This window comes from Gopherus evgoodei, chromosome 3 (assembly GCF_007399415.2).
Source record: "Gopherus evgoodei ecotype Sinaloan lineage chromosome 3, rGopEvg1_v1.p, whole genome shotgun sequence".
Lineage (NCBI taxonomy): Eukaryota > Metazoa > Chordata > Testudines > Testudinidae > Gopherus > Gopherus evgoodei.
Genome location: NC_044324.1, coordinates 71,446,162 through 71,468,499, shown reverse-complemented (window position 1 = coordinate 71,468,499; position 22,338 = coordinate 71,446,162). Strand labels below are relative to the sequence as shown.

Below are 22,338 nucleotides of genomic sequence, written 5' to 3'. Positions count from 1 at the left end.
CGGTCACCCGCAGGATGGGCCAGTTGACTGGTACTGCGTTCACGGTCCCCACCGACACGGTACACATCACTCACATCAAGGCACCGGTCTCCGCATTTCCGGTATCGGTTTGTCTCCCATCAGCTGATGCCCTGGCACAGTCTGTGTTCCTGCCACCTCAACGCTATTCCCCGGAAAGACATTGGTCACCACCTTCCAAGTACTGGTTCCCTGCACCCAAAGTGAGCTGCCAGACGCAAGTCTCCATGGCCCCGCCTGGTCTGAGTTGGAACAGAAGTTTATCCCCTTGTTGAGGAAACACCGGTCTCCTCTAGCGTTGGAGGCCAGTTCTGCACCCTTGATGACCACGTGACCATCGGGCCACTGGTCAGCCCAATGGTTCTACTGGAATCCCATGGGGCATACCGATGATACTGGTGCCTTATTCGCACCTCTCCTCCTTGGCTGCCTCAGATAAGCAACCCCCTCACAACACCAGTACTGAGCCCGGAACATTGCACAGACTTTGACACTGAGTTGGAAGAACAGGTGCCAACATCGAGTGAGCCTTCTCCCATGGTGCCATCATGGTTTTTGTCGCCAGACAAAGTGATGGCAGGCCCCTCTCATGCCAGCCCTCCTGATAACTTCAGGGAGCACCAAGCCCTGCTTAGAAGAGTGCCCTGTAATCTAGGCCTGGAGGACGAGGGCCTGGTAACGTAGTTGGACTCCCTCTTTGAAGTGTTCATGGCGGCAACCTGGCATGGGTTGCTCTGCCAATTGCTAAGGCCCTGTGGGAGACCTCGTCATCTATTCCACCCACCTCCAAAGGAGCGAAAGGAAATATTATGTCCCCGCTAAGGGGTTTGAATACCTACACACTCGCCACTTGGGTCGCTGATAGTATCGGCAGCCAACGAGAGGAACAGGCAGGGTCAGGCGAGCGCCATGCCTAAAATAAGGATGCAAAAAGGCTGGACCTTTTCAGAAGAAAAGTTTATTCAGCGGCCAGTCTACAGTTTAGGGTGTCCAACCACCAGACCTTGTTGGGGAGGTATAACTTCAATTTTTGGGACACCTTCAACAAGTTTAAGTACACTTTGCAGCAGGACCTCAGTCAGGAGTTTGCGACCATCCTGGAGGAAGGCAAGGTGGTCCAGATGGCCTGGGACGCGGCTGATTCAGCTTCCAGAGTTGTTGCCTTGGCTGTGGTAATGAGGCACAGTTCCTGGCTCCAATCCTCAGGTCTGTCCAAGGAAAAGCAGTCCTCTATCAGGCTTCTGTTTGAAGGGAATGAACTGCTCTCAGGGCAGACAGATGTGAGGCTGCATCGTCTAAAGGACTCCTGGGCCATTCTGCACTTGCTGGGCTTCCAGAGGTAACGAGGAGGCAGTTCAGACCCCCTTTGCTGCCCAGGTCCTAGAGGCACCTTCAGGAGAAAAGGCAGACACACGGGGTTTAAACACCATCACCCTTCTTCCTGTTGTCATGGTGGCGAGTAACCTCAAACTATTGGGTACTCAGTATAATCTCTTTAGCCTACACCATGCAGTTCACAACCACTCCCCCCTCCTACCCCCCTTTCCCATCCCTCTTGAGAGATCATTCTCATGAGCAACTCCTTGTTCAGGAGTTAGAGAACCTTCTACAACTGGAGGCAGTAGAGGAGGTCCCTTGACACATGAGGGGGAAAGGGTTCTAATCCTGCTGTTTCTTAATCCCAAAAGCAAAAGGAGGAATAAGACCCATCTTGGATCTGTGCCACCTCAACAAACATCTCAAGAAGTTGAAGTTTTATATTGTCTCCTTAGCCTCGATCATCTCCTCCCTGGATCCAGGAGACTGGTACACCGCCCTTGATTTGAAGTACTCGCGGGTTAACCGTCCTCAGTTTTCTCAACTGCCCCTGCTAGAAACTGAGCCTTTAGCTGTGCACTTGGATCATTAAAGCTTTCATTTACTAAATTTTAGCTTTTTTAGAAGCCTCTCATGTTTCTTCTGTTTATTTGGCTGTGCCTTTAAGAAAAAAAAGACAACAAAAGGATATTGTTCTTTTGTCCACTCCCCATGCTGGGGGACTCCCCTGGAGAAGGGTATTCCCGGCTCTGCGGGTTTTAAGAAGTTTTGCACTTGCAGCGAGGTGATCCTGATCGCAGACAAGCACTCTCAGCACATCCACTATCTCAGTCAAGGCCACATCAAGTAGAAGTGTTCCATTTGCCAGCAATTCCTATCCACAAGGATAGAGAGCTTAGCCAAAAAGTCATCTTTATAGAGGCTGCTCTCCGACATAAGCCCTCAGGCAGGCATGAGTCTTCCCTTCGATTTTGAAGGATAGTAGATCGAAGAAACAGGCATGGGACTCATCTCAAGTTCTAAAGGAGAGCAAGTAGTCCCCTCAGCAAGTCCAGGGATAACTGAAAGCGATCACCATCTTTCTCGGTATCTTCTGCATTGCTGGCACTGAGACAACAATCTGGTGACCATGCCTCATGGTGGTCGTCAGTATCTGATACTGTTGATCGGCTCACAGATTCTTTGTGTACAGGTACCAACAAATAAGGGCAAACTCCCTAAAATCGGTATGTGAGCTGACATCAGTGCACGAGTTGACATCAGTACCATGAGCTTTAATAGCCCGCTCAGTACTGGAGAGACAAGTACAGATGGGCTCTACATCTCCCCCAGCACCAACGCTGGGGCACTTGGTCCTGGTGGAATTCCATCAGACTGGTGACTTGGGCATGACAGAAGCACCTGACATACTGCCCCTTGGTACTGAGATCATGACACTGAGCCATTGCCAGGCACAGGTTATCTCCCCACATCATGCCATGCCCCTCCGCTGTTAAGTGAGGGTTCAGAAAGTGAACTGGAGGACATTTCACAGTACTCCTCCCAAGCTCCATAAGTGACCCACTATCAACAGCGTCCGGGAATGTACCAGCAGATGGGATCACCACTATCTTGGTATGGCCATCCATGGGCATCTCCACTTCCACTTGGCCCTATGCCACTGCAGTGACCATACTGGGATCCCTGGGAGGCACACTTAACAGACTGCCTCACAAGCTTCAAGCATTGCCTCACAATCTTCCAGGCATTCATCTTTAGCCACATCATCGAGGGCCTCAGAGCCTCAAGAAACGGTGGATCAAGAAGAGGGCACGGAGGAGGAGATAACAGCAAAAGCTGTATCCCCCTCTTCCAACGAAGCAGTCCTGCCTTCACTACCTTCCATGGCAGATTACTTCTGCTTGTTTCAGGAACTGGTGAAAAGAGTAGCGGACATCCTCCACGTACCATTGGAGGGAGGTCAAAGATGCACCAACAGCTCATTGACATCCTGCACTCTTCGTCCTCCTCAAAAATCACCCTCCCAATCAACAAGACTATCCTAGACTCACCTAAGACGGTGTGACAAACCCCGGCACTGGTAGCCCCGATATGCAAGCAGCAGACAAGAAATATATGTTCCCCGTAAAGGAATCAGAGTTCCTTTTCACTCACTCGCCACCCAGTTCCATCTTTGTGGACACTGTAAACTCTCATGGCCGACAACATCATTCAAGGGCAACTCCCTATGACAGAGACTGGAAGCACCTTGATCTGTTCGGTAGGAAGGCGTATTCCTCAGCCTCTTTAAAATTTTATATTTCCAACTACCAGATACTCCTGGCAAAATACTGTTACACAAATTATAAGTTAAATGACTTTATTGACAAGCTACCAGAGAGTTCTCAAGATTCCTTCAAGGTCATCATCCAAGAGGGGCAACTGGTGGCAAAAACATCATTGCAGTTGGTCCTCAATGCCACCGACATGGTTGCCAGATCCATCTCCACTGTTATGGTCATGAGACAGGAGTCATGGCTCTACCTCTTGGGATTCGCGAAGGAGGTGCAGGCCACTGTGGAGGACCTCCCCTTTGAGGGTGTGATGCTCTTCGCTGAGAAGACCAGTGCCACTCTCCACTCCTTGAAGGATTCCAGGGCCACCTTCAGATCACTGGGAATGTGCACACCAGGGCAAACGAGATATTTTAGCCCCTAATCGGAGCCCAGGCCGTATTCATCTCAATTCCCATCACAACATGCACCCCAAAGGACAAAGGAAAAATTCAGTAAACGAAAACCTGGTTCTCAATTGTCGAGTCAACCTCTGGCCCCTAAGAACAACTTCTGATGGGTAGGTCAAGGCTCCACAAGACTATTCCCCATTACTTTCTGTGATCATGCACCCATTTGGCCACCATTTGTCAGTGCTCCGCAGTGCCTGGGAGAACATAATGTTGGATAGATGGATCGTAGAGATCGTTAGATCAGTTTACTTCATCTACTTCACCTCCTTACCCGCTCCACCACAGTCATACCCGTCCCTTTTCTGGGACCCTTCTTACGAGCATCTACTACTTCAGGAGATAGATTGACTCGTGCAGTTAGGAGCTATAGAACCAGTACCTCAATATCTGTGAGGCAAAGGGTGGTACTCTCATTACTTTCTAATAGGAAAAAGGAAGGGAGGTTGGAGACCCATTCTGGACCTCACAACTCTCAGGAAGTTTGTCAAAGCTCAGAAGTTCAAGGTATCACCTTATTGACTATTATTCCATCATTGGAACAGGGAGACTAGTTTTCAGTCCTCGACCTACAGGCCGCCTACTTTCATATTTCAATACTGCCGACTCTCAGACAGTTTCTCAGGTTTACATTGGGATGCCACCATTACCGATACAGAATCCTTCCCTTCGGACTTGCATTGGCTCTGAGAGTATTTTCCAAAGTTCTATAAGTGACAGCAGTTCATCTACGATCATAGAGGATACTCTTACTTGAATGATTGTCTCCTCAGAGCCTGGTCACTTCAGGAGGCTAATCGAGCCACTGAGACCATGATATGCTTCTTCACAGAACTGGGCCTACAGATCAACATGGAAAAGTCGACTCTCAGACCAGTGCAAAGCCTGGAGTTCATAGGGATTGACCTAGATGTGCTACAGGCCAAAGCTTTCCTACCTCAAGAAGGTTCCTATCCCTGGTCTCGCTCAGATGCAGTCCTCAAATACCAGCCAGTCTCTGCCTCCGACTCCTTGGGCATATGGCAGCAAGCGCAGCGATGATACCGCATGGCAGACTCCACATGCAGTGCCTCCAACTGTGGTTCAGTTCGGTTTACAGAATGAACAGAGACGTCTAGACAAACCCTGTCACTACCCCCCAGGATCAAAAACTGCGTGGCGTGGTAGAAGAACCCAACCAAAGCATGCAAAGGGATCCGCTTTTTACAGGTGTCAGCATCGTCACTCCTTACTACGGATGCGCACTGCTAACAGGTTGATACACGCATTTAAACAGCCTCACACCACAAGGCGAACGATCATCTGTGGAGATATCCCTACACATCAATCTCCTCGAATTGAGACTGGTCAGGAATGCTTTCGCCCATTTCCTCCTGCTGATCAGATACGAAGATCCTAACAGACAACATAGCCTGCATGTATTACATCAGCTGCCAGGGAGGGGCCAAGTCTACCTCCCTATGCACGGAGTCTATGGAATTGGTGCATCTCTGGTCATCTTGTCTGTGGCTACCTCCTGGGCACACAGAATTCGATAATGGACAAGCTCAGTCACAATTCCCACGTGAACGTGAGTGGGAGATGCACTTGTCATTACGCTAATACATGTTCACATGATGGGGAAGATTGTCCACAGATATGTTCACCACTTATCCAGAACAAGAAGTGCCCACAGTACTGCTCCTGGGTGGGGATGGTATTCTGGTGTTGCTCTCTTCCTCCACTGGGACAAGGACCTTTTTTATGCCTTCCCTCTGTTTCCTTTTCTGCTAAAGATAAAGAGGGACGGAGCTTACATAATCCTGATTGCTCCTACTTGGCCAAGACAGATCTGGTACCGTTGCCTGATGCAGCTTGTGATGTGCCTACCAATTTCCCTTCCAGCCGCTCCGCACCTCCTCTCGCAGGACAAGAGGCAAACAATACATCCAAACTCGGGGATTCTCCGCCTCAAAGCTTGGCACCTACGTGATTCCAGCACCTAGGAAGCTCATACTCAAAGGAAGTACAAGACGTTCTACTACACGGTAAAAAGTCCTTCACGCGATGCACTTACCTGATGAAATGGTCCAGGTTTCAGATTTGGTGCATGTCCCAAAAAATCTCTCCAGTGTCAGCAACTCTTTCACGTATTCTGGAATATGTCTATATGTCCGAATATGTCTTAAAAATTGGGTTTATCCCTGAGCTTTCTCAAGGTCCATCTAGCAGCTGGTACAGCATTTCACCAAGCAGGAGTACTCAGTGCTATCGCACCCAACTACCCAACTTACACAGTGTTCTTCCCAGATAAGGTTACTCTCAGGCCGCACCTGAAGTAACCTCCTCTCTTCACAAGAATCAGTCAATTCACCATCCCATCTTCTACCCCAAGCCTCACCAAGACAATAGGGAGGCCATGCTACATACCATAGGTGTTAGGAGAGCCCTAGCATTGTACCTCAATAGGACAGAAACCTTTAGGATTTTCCCTAGACTGTTCCTCTCTATGATGTAAAGATCTAAGGGCTCAGCAATATCAGCCCAAAGACTCTCTAAATGAGTCTCAAATTGCATCAGACTGCTACCAGATTTGTAACGATCCTTGCAGATTCCATCTGTGCACATTCCACTAGATTGATCTCATCTGTCACCTTCTTTAAGGGTGTCCCTATCTCAGAGATCTGCAGAGCAGCGGTGTGGGCATTAGTCCACACCTTCTCAGAACATTATGCTATCACTGAGAACTCTGTCTCTGTTGCTGTCTTTGGCTCCATAGTACTGTCATCTGTGACTGACCCGACTCCGAAGTCCCAGCCCTCCAAAAGGAGTACTGGTCGGGAGTCGTCTACAGTGAAGCACGCAGAGGGACACTACTCTAAGAAGAAGTTGTTACTCACCTTGGGCAGTAAAGATGGTTCTTTGAGATACATGTCCCTATGGGTGCTCCACTACCTACTTTCCTCTCCTCTTGGAGCTCTTGCTTCTGACTCTGTGATAGAGAAGGAACTGTAGTTGATTAGCCAGCTAGCATCGTGACACAGCATGAGGAGAGAGAGAGCGCATGTGTGGGCACAACAGACAGTGCTTCCAAAGGTCTCTGATCATCAGCATAGGGATGCAGACACTTCTATAGTGGAGCATCCGTAGGGGGACACATCTCAAAGAACCACATTACTGCAGAAAGTGAGTTATTTCTTCATAGGAGCTGTGCAAAGCTGTCCAGTGCTCCTTTAATATTTTTAATAGGTATTGTCACTTGGACTTCGTGTTGACTGGTCCAATATGAATTTGTATGCAGATGAGAAGCTACTGAAAGATAAACATAATGATCTTCACGGCTGCATCATTTGTCTACAGCATTTCCTGTGTAAGTCAGAAGGTGATGATCTTCCAGGGGCTTTTTCCCTCAGATGTCTTTTCTTTTTTGTGTTTATCTTCTTCCTTGGATTGGACGTTGCTAAACAGACACCTGCAGTCTGCACTGGTGGCAACAAGCCCCAGAAATAATTTTTTCACTTGCTAGTAGTTTCCTGCGATTCAATTCCACTTGTGCAGATGAACCACAAGTTGGAACCCCCATAAAGGATATCTATAAGCCCCTATACTTGTATTTGTAGAGCTAAGTCACAGAATATAGTTGACAGTTAATAAGTATTTTTATTCAAAAGATAGTGGTGGTTTTACAGATTGCTTTTAAAATGTCATATAACACTGCCTTGTAAATTGGAATTTCTACTAGAATTCTCTTTAGACAGTAAGATGGGTGCAGCGTCAAACTGTAATGTGGCAGAAAATGAAGTCATAACTGACATCAATCATATTCTGTAAGAATGGAAGTGAATACAAATTATATAGAGCACATAAGCTAGGGAACTCTTCTGTGTTCATAGAGTGCCCAGTAGCTTAAGGGCTTCGTCTGTGATTTGGGACCCCTTTACATTACTGCAATACAGATAATGATACTTCTCATAAATTTGTTGATAATCACTACTTAGCTTCATAGAAAGCTAGCTGTTGCATTTGTACACAGATGAGTGCATGATTTTACTTGATTCTTTCTTTTGTTTTGAGTCCAAAGCTCAGCAAAAAATGACAAGGATGCAAGTTTGTCTGATTTTTTTTAAACCAGTCATTTTAATCACATTTCTCTTAATAAAAGCATTTATTGTGCTTGTCTGTTTGACAGGGCTTCTAGTTTTGAGATCATGTGAATGTTAGTTGCCTAAAAAGTAAGAAACTCAACAATATGAAAGTTAGAAGAGTGTGGCTTACAAAAATTTGTGGTGTTGCTATAGCAACATTTTCATCTTTTTTTCAAAAAAGGAAAATTGCTATTGAAGTGCGTGATAACGTAGTGGTAATGTGGGAAGAATGAATCTCTAGGCTCAGCTATTGAAATATTTTAGGCATGAGACTGTAAGTGGACCTACAGAACATGGAGCGGTGGTGGAGACTGGTTACAGCTAAATGGGATCCAATGACGAAGCCTTGGTAATGACCGTGTCTGAAGTTATGCCACACTTTTAGAGAGAAACTGGTGGTGAGGTGGAAGGAAAGAAAATGAAGGAGGAAGCATAATTGCTTAAAATGCAGTTTTATAGTAATAGATTCAATATTAATTGTCTCACTAATGTTAATATCCATTGCCCAGTTTATAAGTAACTTTTTCCCCAGTTCCCAGGAGGATACACTTATACAATCAACTGTTCCTTTCCCATTGCTCTCTCACTAATCTTACTTGTAATTAACAAGACAATAAAATGGAATGAATTGGTGTTGTATAGGTAATTAGACTATTTGTATGACAGCTACCTCATTTGTTGCAGAAAGTGAATGTGGCAGGGGACTACAAGAAGAGAAAGGATGAGTAGTGGTTAAGGCAACTGTATTCTATCCCTGCCTCTGTCTTGGACTTTCTGTGCAATTCTGGGAAGTCACTTAAACTCATGTTCACAGCTGGCCACTATTTGGTGTATTTCATTCTAGGTTTTCAGTGTGAGACCTGGAGCCTTATTTTCAGAAGTGCTGAGCATGGAGGACTGCAACTGAAGTTAGTAGGAGCTGCAGATGCCCAGCACTTCTGCCAGTAAGATATTCTTGAGAGCTGAGCGCAGGGTTGAGAGTCAGGAGGCCTTTAGCTCTAATTCTGGCTGAAATTAAACACAAAATGCATACACTATGATATGCTTAAGTATATTTATTCTTCAAACATTAAGTGGATTAAAAACTAGCTGATAAGTCTCAAAATGTAATTGTAAACAAGGGATAATCAGCCAGTGGGTGTGTTTCTCTTGGGGTCTTGCAAGGGTTGGTTCTTGGCTCTGTACTGTTTAACAGTTTTATCAGTGACCTGGAGGAAACATAAAAACATTACTAATAAAGTTTTCAGGTGACACACCACTCACTTTTAGAGAAATCCAGATCATTTGAGTATACTGGGCACAATCAATATGTGTTTTAATACAGCCAAATGTAACTAGGAAGAAAAAGTGCAGTTCATACTTACAGGATGGCAGACCCTTTTCTGGTAAGCAGTGACTCTGCAAGAGACTTGTGGATCGTAGTGGGTAATCAGCTGAATCCGAGCTTGAAGTGTCACTCTGGGTACATCTACACTGCAAAAAATAAGACCTGTGGCAGAGAGCCTCAGAACCAGGATCAACTGATTTGGTCTTGCGGAGCTTGTACTACAAGACTAAAATAGTAGTGTGGATGTTTGGGCTTGGGTTGGAGCCTGGGCTCCACAGTCCTTCCCCCTTGTTGGTTTTCAGAGCCCAGGCTCAAACCTGAGCCCAGACTTCCACACTGGGCGCTGAAAACCAACAAGGGGGAAGGATCGTGGAGCCCAAACATCTGCACTGCTATTTTTGGTCTATTTTTAGTCCCAGAGCTCGATCCTGACTCTCAGTCTTGCTGCCATGTGGTGTGGGGATCCCCCCCATTTATAGGTATATCCTCTATGGCTAAAAGAGTTAATGCAATATTTGGATGTGTAAATGGGAATATCAAGTAGGATAATTTTTAGCAGCCTTTGATTTTACAGCATCTATCACAGGGGTGGGCAAACTTTTTGGCCCGAGGGCCACATCAGGGTTGCAAAACCCTGTGCCTCCCCAAACAGCCTGGCCCCTGCCCTGTATCTGAACCCCTCTCACTTCCCACCCCCGATTACACCCCTCAGAAACCTGACCCATCCAACCCCCCCCCACTCTTTGTCACCTGACTGCCTCCTCCTGAGACTCCTCCCTGACCCTAACCCAGCCCCCCCTGCTCCCTGTCCCCTGACTGCCTCAGCCCCTATACACACCTCCGCTCCCAGACAGGCCCCCCAGGACTCCCAGGCCTATCCAATCCCCCGTTCCCCATCCTCTGACTGCCCCCCTTTCCAAATCTCCACCCCATCCAACTGCCCTCTAGGTGGCCCTGCTGCCCAGAGCGCTGCCTGCGCAGCGGTGTGGCTGCAGGAGAGGGGGAACAGTAGGGGAGGGACCCTTTTCAGTCAGCTCACCAGGAGGCAGCTGGTGGCTGCAGAAGAAATTTTGAACTTGTAAGTCACATTGGAGGATGGTTAGGTTGCCTTTTTTCCCCTATTAACTTTTAGTATGCTTAACAACTGTGCATGAGAAATCTGGAACACTTGCACAAAATAAACTTTAATCTTCTTTTACATTAGTCTGAGCACTTGGCAAAATTTTCCATATGATACTTCTCTCTGCATTTTTTGGGTCATTCTTCAGCAACTTGGATACAGTATTCACCGTTAGTTTGCACTTCTTTCATGTCACAGGAGCCTCTGGTTGCTGGAAGGAAAAACTACAGGAAAAGTTCTGCTCAGCTCCTGTAGCCCAGGGATGGTGTATGCTCAGTACAGATGACATCTTCTGCTAATTTAGCTGACAAATTCTAACAAGTCTCTACTGAGCCTGTGAGAGCTGAGGTTTCTCAGAGAATTATAATTTGGCCAGATTTGGGTGGTTCTTCATAGGCATGGCAAAAGGCACATCCCTGACACCCAGGTGATTCTTCCCCATCGCCACCCACCTCTTGCCGAAATTCAGGCCCCTGCTCCAAATCATGGAGAAGCTAGAGCCTCTCAGCACAATTTGTTTTTCCCTAATTTCATTTCCAGAAATTGCTGACCTGGTTTTGCTGAACCTTTTTTTTTCTTTCTTTTTCAACTTGAAGCAGATACGTGCCATAGAAAATTTCAGACTGAACAATTTAATTTTGGCAAAGTTGATAAGAAACTGAAAACTAGGTCTTGTACAGTAACTCCTCACTTAACGTTGTCCTAGTTAACTTTGTTTCTTCATTGTTACGTTGCTGATCAATTAGAGAACATGCTCTTCTAAAGTTGTACAATGCTCCCTTTTAACATTGTTTGGCAAGCACCTGCTTTGTCCACTGCCTGCAGGAAGAGCAGCCCGTTGGAGCTAGCTCTTGGGCTTAGAACTATGGTGGACCGGCAGCCCCTCTATCAACTCCCCTAAATTCCCTGTGTGACAGCTACCAGCAGGCTAGCAGTTGCCGGGCAGTTCAGCTGTCCCTCCCCCCAGTGCTATGTGCTGCTGTACCTTATCTCCGGGCGTGGAGATGGGACAGGACAGGGCTCAGAATGGACGAAGCTTGCTGGCAGCAGCTGCTGTCTCAACTTGCTGATCTACTTAAAAAGGCAATGTACTTAGAGTGAGGTCAGCATACTTAAAAGGGCAATGCGCGTCACTCTCACACACAGAGTGTGTCTCTGTCTCTCCCTCTTAGATACACACACACTCTCTCTCTCCTCCCTTCATTCCTGCTACCTTGTAGAGCGTGAGGCTACATTAACAACAATGTGTTAACCCTTGATGGCTCAGCCGAGTGCTTGTTCATCATTTAGCAGTAAGGCAGTTCCTGGGAAATATCCCACCCTCTGATTCCACCACCTCAACCAATCTTCACAATCATCATTGCTGTGTACAGTATTAAATTATTTGTTTAAAACTTAGTGTGTGTGTGTGTGTGTGTGTGTGTGTGTGTATATATATATATATATATATAATATGGAACCTAACCCCATCTCCCCCATTTACATTAATTCTTATGGGGAAATTGGATTTGCTTAACATCATTTTGCTTGAAGTAGCATTTTTGAGGAACATAACTACAATATTAAGTGAGGAGTTACTGTAATTGAAAGTTTTAAGCAGCCTTAGCTATGGGCATCACTTCCAGCACTATCATAACACTAATTGTACCTGACAGTAACTATACATGACATAGTTACGAGTTACAAGAAATACCTAATGTGTGTAAATAAGAGGGGGAGAAATCTCTGACGTGTATAGAGAAATTACTTTTCAGAATATTTAACTACAAGCAGTGTTGATTTTAATGTTCGTAAAGTTAACAAGGAATAGCTACAAAGGAACGAACAAATGGTTTGAGTAGTGTGCTCTCATGTTTTTGACAGTGACATTTGCTCAGTGTTTCAAAGAAATGTGAAATGCCCTTTCTTTCTCTTTTTTTATAATACTCCTAGTGAATTGTGCAATAGTTTCCTATTGGGCAGAGGTGAGTGGGGAATCTTTTCTTGACATTAGCTAAACAATCTGGTTCTTTTCTGAAGCATCAAGGCTGATAACCCGCATTTTGTTCTAGCTGTAGTAGTGAACTGCGGATGATATATTTATTTCATATATCTAATCTTTTCTGAATTTTATTAAGTTAATTATGTTGTATTTGACTTCATGTATTTGAACAGTGCTGCTGTTTCATTTTATAAAGTGCACACAAGTGTGTATTCAAGTGGTTTCTCTACCACTCATTCTTATATTGTCTCCATATTAAATATTTAGACTTCTTTAAAGACGGGGCCCCTATCACATGCACATCCTTATGTTTTGTTGACCCTCTTTAGACTTTTCTGTTTACTGCAGTATACCATAGCTCCACAGCGATGGGGGTATGAAACTATCCTGGAAAGAGACATACGTGGGGAAGTTCAGTACTACTGAAGTAAAACTTGAATGGATGATAAAGAAGATGATGATGTTGGGATGCAAATCCCAGTGCATAAAAAAGCAAACTATGTGGTATATTATAGCCCTCCAGATTGAAATAGTACACAATATTCAGAGAGATCACATGGCATCAAGCTACTAAAACTGGAATGTACAATTTCAAATATTTACAGCCTTATTTCACATTGGGACATAGTTTGGAGAAGCAACACTGTAATAGTTAAGTTTGTTTTTAAAAATAGTTTTTTGTTTGTGCTGCTCTGCTCTTTTCTCAGTGTTTCATTCAGATTTTGCTACTTGGTTTTTAGCTTGTCAGATTCCATCCTATTTAAATACCTTAGTATGTATTTTGATAAGTTAATAACATCTTCATCTCTGTTTATTTTGGGTAAAATCAAGCAGAAACTGTCTTACTATCTTAAACTTGTGCATTCGGCCTTTTACACTTAAATGTGTGTAACTGTGTTCTGTGACTTTCATTCTTATTTAATTTAGTCTCATAACTAGCTTCTTTATTTTCCTTGTGTGTGACATACATAGAATGTATTTCATAGTAATTTTTGTATTTAAAGTACACATGTTCTAATTATAATAATTTGTATATACAGAATATGCATATTAGACTGCGTCTTAGAATTGGAGCCCTGAGCGATACAAAATTTATATCCGCGGATAGAAAGCTGATATCTGTGGAGCTTCAGGGCTCTAGTGACAATGAACGAGACCAGCAGGACTCTAGCCAGTGACTGGGCCAGGAACTGCAGCGGCAACAGCAGCAGCATGTTGGACCACTGCTCGTAGGAGCCAGCATCCATCCTGGGCGGCTCCAGCATGGCTGTGCTTCCTCAAGCCCTGCCCAGTGGGCTTGGCTGGTGCCCGATGTATTCACTGCTTCACTGGCAACTATCACTGGTCATGTGTGCAAGCGGCTCACAGGCTCTGAGACGGTAGTCTCACACCGCTGCGAGTAGGAGCCTTACACGCTGCTGCTTTTGCCATTGCGATTCCTAGCCTGGTCACTTGCCATGGCCCACCCTGCTAGTCTTGATCATTGTTGCAAGAGCTCTGCAGCTCCATGGATATCTGCTTTATATCTGTGGATATACGTTTTGTATCTGCGCCTAGCTTTACTTAGAATTTCACTAAAATGCTAATTAGATTTCACTACAATGCTAATTCTATACTTATACTACAAAAATTGTGCCTGTTAATATCTTTTTAATAGAACAACAGTATCTTGATGGAAAGAAACAGAAAATAAATATTTTAAGAATAGATATGAAAAAACTGTCTTTGCAAAACTAGTTTCGTAAAGAACAGAGCCTGGATATGTGTTGTTTTTTTCAGAAGTTCTAGATGGCTCAGTTCTGTCTTTTATGATAGTTAGAGAACCAGTATCAGACCAGTGTTACCAAATCTGAAGAATTATCCTGATAATCTTTTAGAATATCTTGCTTTATCCTCAGAATTTAGTATGTGACCCCAAGTTTTATTTATTTCACCACCTTCAAACTGAGCTCTGAATACAGAATTACTAATTTTCTTGTTGACATTTTAATGATGGTCAACGCCAGAATTTTTCACAAATGTAATGACTTTATCTTCATAACAGTGTTGTCAGATAAGATGGTATTCTTTCCATTTCACAGATGGGAAGTAGAGGCACAGAGAGACTAACCAAATTTTTGGTGCCCAACTTGAGATATCTAGGGCCTGTTTTTTTCAGAGTATTTAGTATTATAAAATGTTTCATATGTTCAGAGCAGAGCTATCATTGACTTCATTTTGCTGTGAGTGCTTAATACTTCTGCAGATTAGACCCCAGGGTCCCAGTTTGGGCACCCAGAACATAAAGAATGTGAAAAATTTGCTTAAATGACTTGTCCAGCACATCTTTCAACTTCTGCAACAGCCTCATGGACTACAGTGGAGTGAAGTTAATCATGCTCAGTGGGATTGAAACCTTTAGACTTACAGACAGATGTCTACCACTACGCTCATAATAACTGATAACAGTTGTAGGTTGTCAATCTCTGTGAGTGGACCAACCACTAGAGAGGGAGATAAAACCTACATTTTGCCAGCGATTTTTTTACAGCTATTTGAAGACAGCATCAGAAGAATTTCGGAATTTGAGAATCTTGGTTCTGGAGGGGAGAGTGTTCTAGTGCATGAGTTCCCAAACTGTGGTACCTGTGCCACTGGTCATATGTGAGCATGTTGGAAGGTGATCCTTTGCAGCGGGCTGGTCTGTCCCCTTTAAGGTGTAATTGGGTTTGGAGACAACAAACCCACCACTGTTCCATGACGTGACCCCTTTTAAGGAAACAGATCTTCAAGGGAGTAGCAAACTAGCTGGCTGTGGGGTCAGATGTTAATCATGTATTTACCTCCATAATGTGATAAAACTCAGGTGTTGGGTGTCTCCAAGAGTCACAGGGCAGACAGCCTGGAGAAGAGAATTTGTAGGAGAGCATCAAGTCAGATCAGGGGTTCTCTGGCTTGGGAACCAGAAGGGGAGACTGGTGGGCTGCGGAAGCCTACCTGAATCACAGCACAACCCAAGGAGGTTCTGTGAGGCCCCAGAACCAAGGAAAAGAAGGGCACGAGTTCAAGGACCAGGGGAGGCTGTGTGGAACAGGATTGGAATCTGGATATTGGTGGGGTGGGGAAGTATGCTTGTATCACAGCACGACCCCATAAAGGAGGGCTTTGGAATCCCTCAACCAAGAGAAAGGAGTTGTGAATTTGAGGACCAGGGTACTCTAGTTATTTACTCATTGTAGACAGAGCTGCTCTCCCTGGTACTGCTGATCTCTTTTGCATTCTCCTTTTTCTCTTTAGTTTTTTCTCAATTCCTTGACTAGATTCTTCTCAGACTTTCTCCTGTCCATATTAAACTTTCCTCCCTTGCCACTACTTCAAGGCCCCCTACTGTTGTTGTTCCTGAAGCATCCTCCTTTTCTGTCAAGGAACTTCCTTAAAATATTTCATCCTTTCTCCTCTTTCTAGGACATCACTCAAATCATTCCAGTTTCTGCTTTAATAATAATAGAAAGAAAAAAATCATCCCATATATATTACATTATACTTTGCATATTATTTGGATGGGAAGAGTGAGTAGGTTCTTTCTAGGCTACTGTCATTCTGTAAATCTAACTTGTAGGCATGGCACATATCATGTGATACCAGACCTCAAGGCCCAGAATCCCCTCTTCTCCTGCAGTCCCTCTTAATTAATGAATTATATTTACATGCCAGCATAAACCTGGGCCTCATAGATGTGCTGCAACAAAATGGATTTTTTTAGTTGAGTTATAACTGGAACCTGTTCAATTTTACAAAAAGTGGTGATGACAGATGTCTGACTCTGATCCATGGTCTCTGATTAGAGCTCATAAAACATTAGTTGTTAACTTTCTGGGGTGAAGTTTTTAACTTGCTGGGGTGTATATCCCTATGGAGAGGAAGAATAGTTCCAGTGGTAAGGGCCTGTGACTCTGGAAATATGAGCTCCGTTCCCTGATCTGTCACAGACTTCCTGTGTGACTTTAAGCAAGCCATATAGGGCCCAATTTTAAAAAGGATTTAGGTGCCCAAATGTGCAGATAGGCAACTAGTGAGATTTTCAAAAGCATTGAGGTGTCTGACACTAGTCACCTATCTACATCTTTGTGCTTTCTGAGGAGGTATGAACAGACCTTTCATTTGTTCCCAGGGTCTTGGATTTCATTTAAAACAAAAACCAAATAATCTGTTATGGTTTCAAAGGAAACCGTCAAAATGTGAATTTACTGTATCGAGGACAGAAATGTCTCCTGAGTTTGCAGAGAACCTGGAATAGCTCTGAGTGTTGTGAATTGCCCAATTCATCTCAAAGGGCATTAATAAAAAAAAAATTTTTTTTGATTTTTGAAAGTTATCGGTTTCATTCCTTATTAAAGCATGCCGGAAAGGTGAGGAAATATATTCTGAAGATATACGCTAGCATTTCTTAAGTTGAGAGTGCATGAAGGACTAGCTGGCTCAGGGAGAGAATAGAAATACAGATATAGCATAAAATATTAAATTTAACATAAAATAAATACAAGGAACACTATACTGATTCATTATTAATTTTCATATTAAATATAACTTCAGTTTTAAAATATAAATTAGGCTGTTTGCAGTATCTACAGTTTGTTGCCCTGGCGTTTTGCAGAAACTAAAAGACCTTGCTAAAGAATTTAGATCCAGCTTGCTGCAGGGCTTGTGTGTACATTTATAGATGCATAATTTGTATATACTGTTGGCACTTAGCATACTTTGTATTCTGCTTGCACATTCTTCTGCAGCTTTCCTCTGCAGCTTTCCTCAATATATTCAGACTGTAGTGAGAAATGGTTTACAATGAATGTCACTAATTTTGTTGTTTTAGTTAAATAACATAGGTATGGGACATCAGAAGAGATAATTATATGGTTGTGATGATTGCTGCCTTGTTTTTAGGGTTCTGATGATTGCCTTGTAAAAATCTGGGCAACAGATGATGGAAGGTTGTTGGCAACTTTAAGAGGACATGCAGCTGAAATATCTGACATGGCTGTGAACTATGAGAACACCATGATTGCAGCAGGGAGCTGTGATAAAATGATCAGAGTTTGGTGTCTTCGAACATGTGCACCATTAGCAGTTTTGCAAGGTCACAGTGCATCCATAACATCACTACAGGTAACAATCTTTTTATCTTTCTACAAATCACATAAGTGAGGAAGTGGATTGCAGCAATAACAGTTTTTTGTTCTGTGAAGTTTGTTTTAGTAAGTAATGTGCAACAGGTAACTAAATTGTAAAGCGTGGACAAGTAGCTTTTAAAAATTAAGTGGCCCCTTCAGTTTTTTTAATGTCATAAATGTGTAACAGACTTGAGACATGATTTATGTCCCAAAGATTCTGTTCTGATTCTGCAAAAATATATGCTTCCCTCTATGCACATGTATAGTCCTGTTGAAGTCAGTGGGACTACTTGTATATAAAGTTAGGTACGTAAGTCTTTGCAGGACCAACACCTAAGTTATGCACAAGTGATGATAAATATTGGGTGTGATAGAAATAAGATTGTCAGGCATTAAAAGAACAAGTTCATTAGCTGATTTGTTTAATAATTCACAGCACTTGTCATTTGTAAAAGAGAGCTTATTGTAAGGCTGTTTCTATTCCTTATATTTGTAAAGATCTTTCCCTGGGTACTTGTCCCTATTGTGTTCCACTCTAGGTGCACATGCACCCAAGATTGGCGATTTTTTGCTAGCAGTGTCTGTTTCATATGTGCATACTTGGCCTGAGGTGTAGCGCTTCCCCCCCCCCCCCCCCAGTACAGCTGGCACTGCATGCACAGTATCTTTGGACTGGATTTTTCAAAGAGAACTTCAATGTGTGTGCGCAAAATAAAATCCATACCCTTCCTTCTTTTGTTTAGTATTATGGGAACTGATTATGATAAAATCTCCCAGCTTCAGATATTGTGAAGTGAGCACTTCCCTCTCAGTGACTCTCCTTGATGCCTTTTTTTGTTTGAGGGGACATGAGACTCGCCTAAAGTGCAGTCTCTGTAGGTTATTTTCTGGAAGAACAAGCAGTTCCAGGGAGATGAGGCTAAAAATGCGCCCCCCCCCATCATGTGGTCAGCCTCAAATCTGGGCCCACCTGCCACCCCTGTACAATGGACAGAAGAGCCAGAGTGTGCTTCTTTCAGCTTGGCATTGGTTAGCTCCAGAGCGCCTGCAGTTAAGCTTACATTAAAGGATAGGAGGAGCCAGGGGAAAGTAGAAGTGAAAAGTTAAACACCCTCCCAAGGAAATGAGACAAAGCTCCCCTTGTATCTTTTTTTTTTTTTTAAGTTGAAATTGCCTCTTCATTCCAAGATGAGTGAAGCTGGTGCAGGTACAGATAGAGCATTGCAAGAGTGTTGAACCAGCACTGCGACACTGATGTCATAGGGCCCTATGATCATGCCCAGTACTAAGTCTGTTGTTACAGTACCCACCATCAGCATCAGCTACTACCACATCATTGATACCAATTGATGCATTGTAGAAAGCAGATCAGTACTAAGTGGTTCATCAACAGTAAAGAGAATGATCGAGCTTCTCAGTACTGATTCACTGCATCGTATTAGGGGACCTACGGACGTCTGAACCCAAATCCCCACTGCTGTCAGGAGGCTTACATTTATCTCCAGTACAGAACTCAGTTAGTTCCTCAGTACCAGTCTCCTCCCTGCTACTAACCTTAAGAGAGGGACAGTTCAGTCCCATTCCCACTATTCCTCATTTGGTGTCAGATGTATCATATTCATTGTCTGACTTCCAGAACAGAGTGAGTGATTCACTTACCTGTTTCCTTACAGCCTGTTCATAAGACCATAAGAACAGCCATATTGGGTCAGACCAATGGTCCATCTAGCCCAGTATCCTGTCTTCTGACAGGGACCAGTGCCAAATGAACAGAAGTGGGCAATTCCATTTGACCCATCCCCTGTGGTCCAGTCCCAGCCTCAAATTTTGTCTCAGAAAGGTGGTCCAAGATGTCGCATTATTCCAGATAAAGGGATTATCAGTCTCCTCAGATGTCCTGATAGCCATTTCTCTGAGGCGCCCCCCCCCCCCCCTTTTTTTTTTTTTACCGGTACAGTGCTGTTCAGTGGCCATATTGGGAACCCAGGGACTGTTATAGGGCACATCCTTTCCAGTCACTTCTCAAAGAGAGTGATGAAGAGAGAGAAGCAGAAGTCCGCTAAGCCTCGTGGATCTTCTGTGTATACTCAACATCAGGAGCAACTCTCTGAAGGAAAAGACCAGCTCAGAGAGGAAGTTAGCTCAGCCTCCGAAGTCCTTTCCTTGTCTTCTGTGGATGAGGAGGTGATACCAGCCTGATTATTATATACTGACTACTTTAAGAGCTTTTAAGAGCTCATGAAGAGGGTAGTGAATTTGTTCCAAATCATGTTAGAGGAAATCCTGAGAGGCTCTTTATAAACTATTAGACATCGTTCTTGCTATTATGCTGGGCAAATCATGATTCTGAGCAATTATGCTCACTTTGAGCCTGCCAAGACAGTATGGCATACTCCTGCTATTATTTATTTTTCTTTTAAAAAGACTGAGAAGAAATATTTTACTGCAAAAGAAACTGAATACTTGTACTTCCATCCAGTACCATGCTATCTTTTGGTAGCGGCAGCTAATGAGAGAAATAAACAGTACTATTCTAAGAGAGTCTCATTTAGTACAAATGTAAAGCATTTAGACTTTTTGGACAAAAACTGTTCTGTTGTAAGTATGCAGTTTCAAATGTCTAATTACCAAGTTCTCATGGCAAAGTATGATTTTCTCAACTATAATAATTTCACAAATTTTGTTCACAAGTTGTCATTGATAATGGAATGTCATTTAATAGCAAGATCTTCATTACAGGCTTCCTTATATGTGGCAGATACCACTTAATGCTCTTTGGTAACCTCTATCGTGATGTGTTGGTCATTGTGGCTTAAGTCTTTGAGTATTCTGAAAGAAGACCAAGCCATAGTGAATGACCTTCCATTAGGGCACGCTGATCTTTTCAGTGAGAGAACAAATGGGTCCCTCCACTCTTTTAAGGATTCCCATGGTGCCTTATGTTCTTTAGACATTTATGCTCCAATAATAAAAAGGAAATATGGTAAACTTCAGTCTTACCCTAGACAGAAGACAGCTCCGTCCTCCTTTTACTGGCCGAGGCCTCCAGAGCCTCGAAGGAAAAGTCAGAAACTACAAAAGAGAAATCTGTCTGCTTTCTCTTTGCAGTCTATGCTGACCAGCAAGCATCTCTTTTGATGGGGTTGTGGAGAGCTGCAAAATAATCATTCATCTAGATCTTGCTTCTGCTCCTTTTCCCCAGACTCTTATTGGAAACTTTCTTTTTTCCAATGTGGGAGAGCACAGAATGCTACAATAGACAAGAGGATGTTAAAAATTATGACAATTGTTCATATGATTCAATTCCATGCTTTTCCCGCTCTCCACCCACCTTCCCTATTCTTTTTCAGGAACTCTTCCCAAAGGAGACTTCTTGTCCAGAAAGAGGATTCTCTCCTTCCTTGCTGAGCAATAGAAGCTGTGCCTCATTAACACCAAAGCAAAGTTTTTTTTAACTTAAAATATTTTCTTGTACCCAAGAAAATGAGAGGTTGGAGGCCAATCCTGGACCTTAGAATGCTCAGCACTTTCATTCACCATTTGAAATTTAAGCATGGTTACCTTAGCTTCCATAATACTGTTGTTAGATCTGGGATATGGGTTTACAGCTGTTGACCTCCAGGGTTATTTCCTCATAAATATATTATCTTGTACACAAGAGATTTCTGATTTGTGATTGGTCCAAATATTACCTATTCAGGGTTCTTTCCCTTTGGCCTGACACTGGCACCGGGGATATTTACCAAATGGTGGCTGCTTTCCTAAGATAACAGGGTATGATAGTCTGTTTATATCTGGACATCTGACTTCTCAAGCGAAAGTCCTATCAAGAAGTTCAAAACTCCATGTGAATGACTACCCAGCTTTTCCACACTCTATATGAGAGTAAAAGAAGAAAAGTCAGTTTTAATACCAACAGAATGTATAGTTCTTCTTCGAGTGCTTGCTCATATCCATTCCACTTAGGTGTGCGCTCACTGCGTGCACGTTCGTCAGAAGATTTTTTCCCTAGCAACACTCGGTGGGTCGGCAGGGTGCCCCCTGGAGTGGCACAGCTATGGTGCCGGATATATACCCCTGCCGACCCATCCGCGCCTCAGTTTCTTCTTACCGCCCGTGTTGGTCGTTGGAACAGTGGAGCGCGGCTTAGCTGATCTCCATCTCCCTAGCTATTCGCTCGTTCTAATCGTTATTCTGTATATAGTTCAATATTCTATATTTCTGGTTAGTTTTATTAGTTCTTTGTAGTAGTTATTGTATATAGTTAAGAGGGATTGGGGATTAGCCCCCTCCCCTCACCCAGTACGGGGGCCCATGCCCGGTTTACCGGGCTTCAAACCGTGCTCAGCCTGTCATAGGCCGATGCCCACAGGAGACACTCATGACTCCTGTCTCAAGTGCTTGGGTGAATCCCACCTCGCAGACAAGTGCCGCATCTGCTGGGCTTTCAAGCCCCGGATGAAAAGGGAGCGGGATATTCGTCTCAAGCAGCTCCTGATGGAGGCAGCTCTGACTCCTCCATCTTCAGCACCGACTGCTGCACCGAGGACAAGTGCCTCCTCTGCACCGGAGCGCATGGGCA

At 43.8% G+C, this 22,338-nt stretch overlaps 1 protein-coding gene across 4 annotated transcripts in view; it reads left to right on the top strand.

Moving 5' to 3' along the window:
• PHIP (pleckstrin homology domain interacting protein) overlaps positions 1-22,338 on the top strand; it is a 337,941-nt gene that overhangs the window by 80,289 nt on the left and 235,314 nt on the right. For all 4 annotated transcript variants that reach the window (XM_030555793.1, XM_030555789.1, XM_030555794.1 and 1 more), the window contains one exon: positions 17,530-17,751. In XM_030555793.1, coding sequence (XP_030411653.1) covers positions 17,530-17,751 — 222 coding nt within the window. The remainder of the gene's footprint in view (positions 1-17,529; positions 17,752-22,338) is intronic.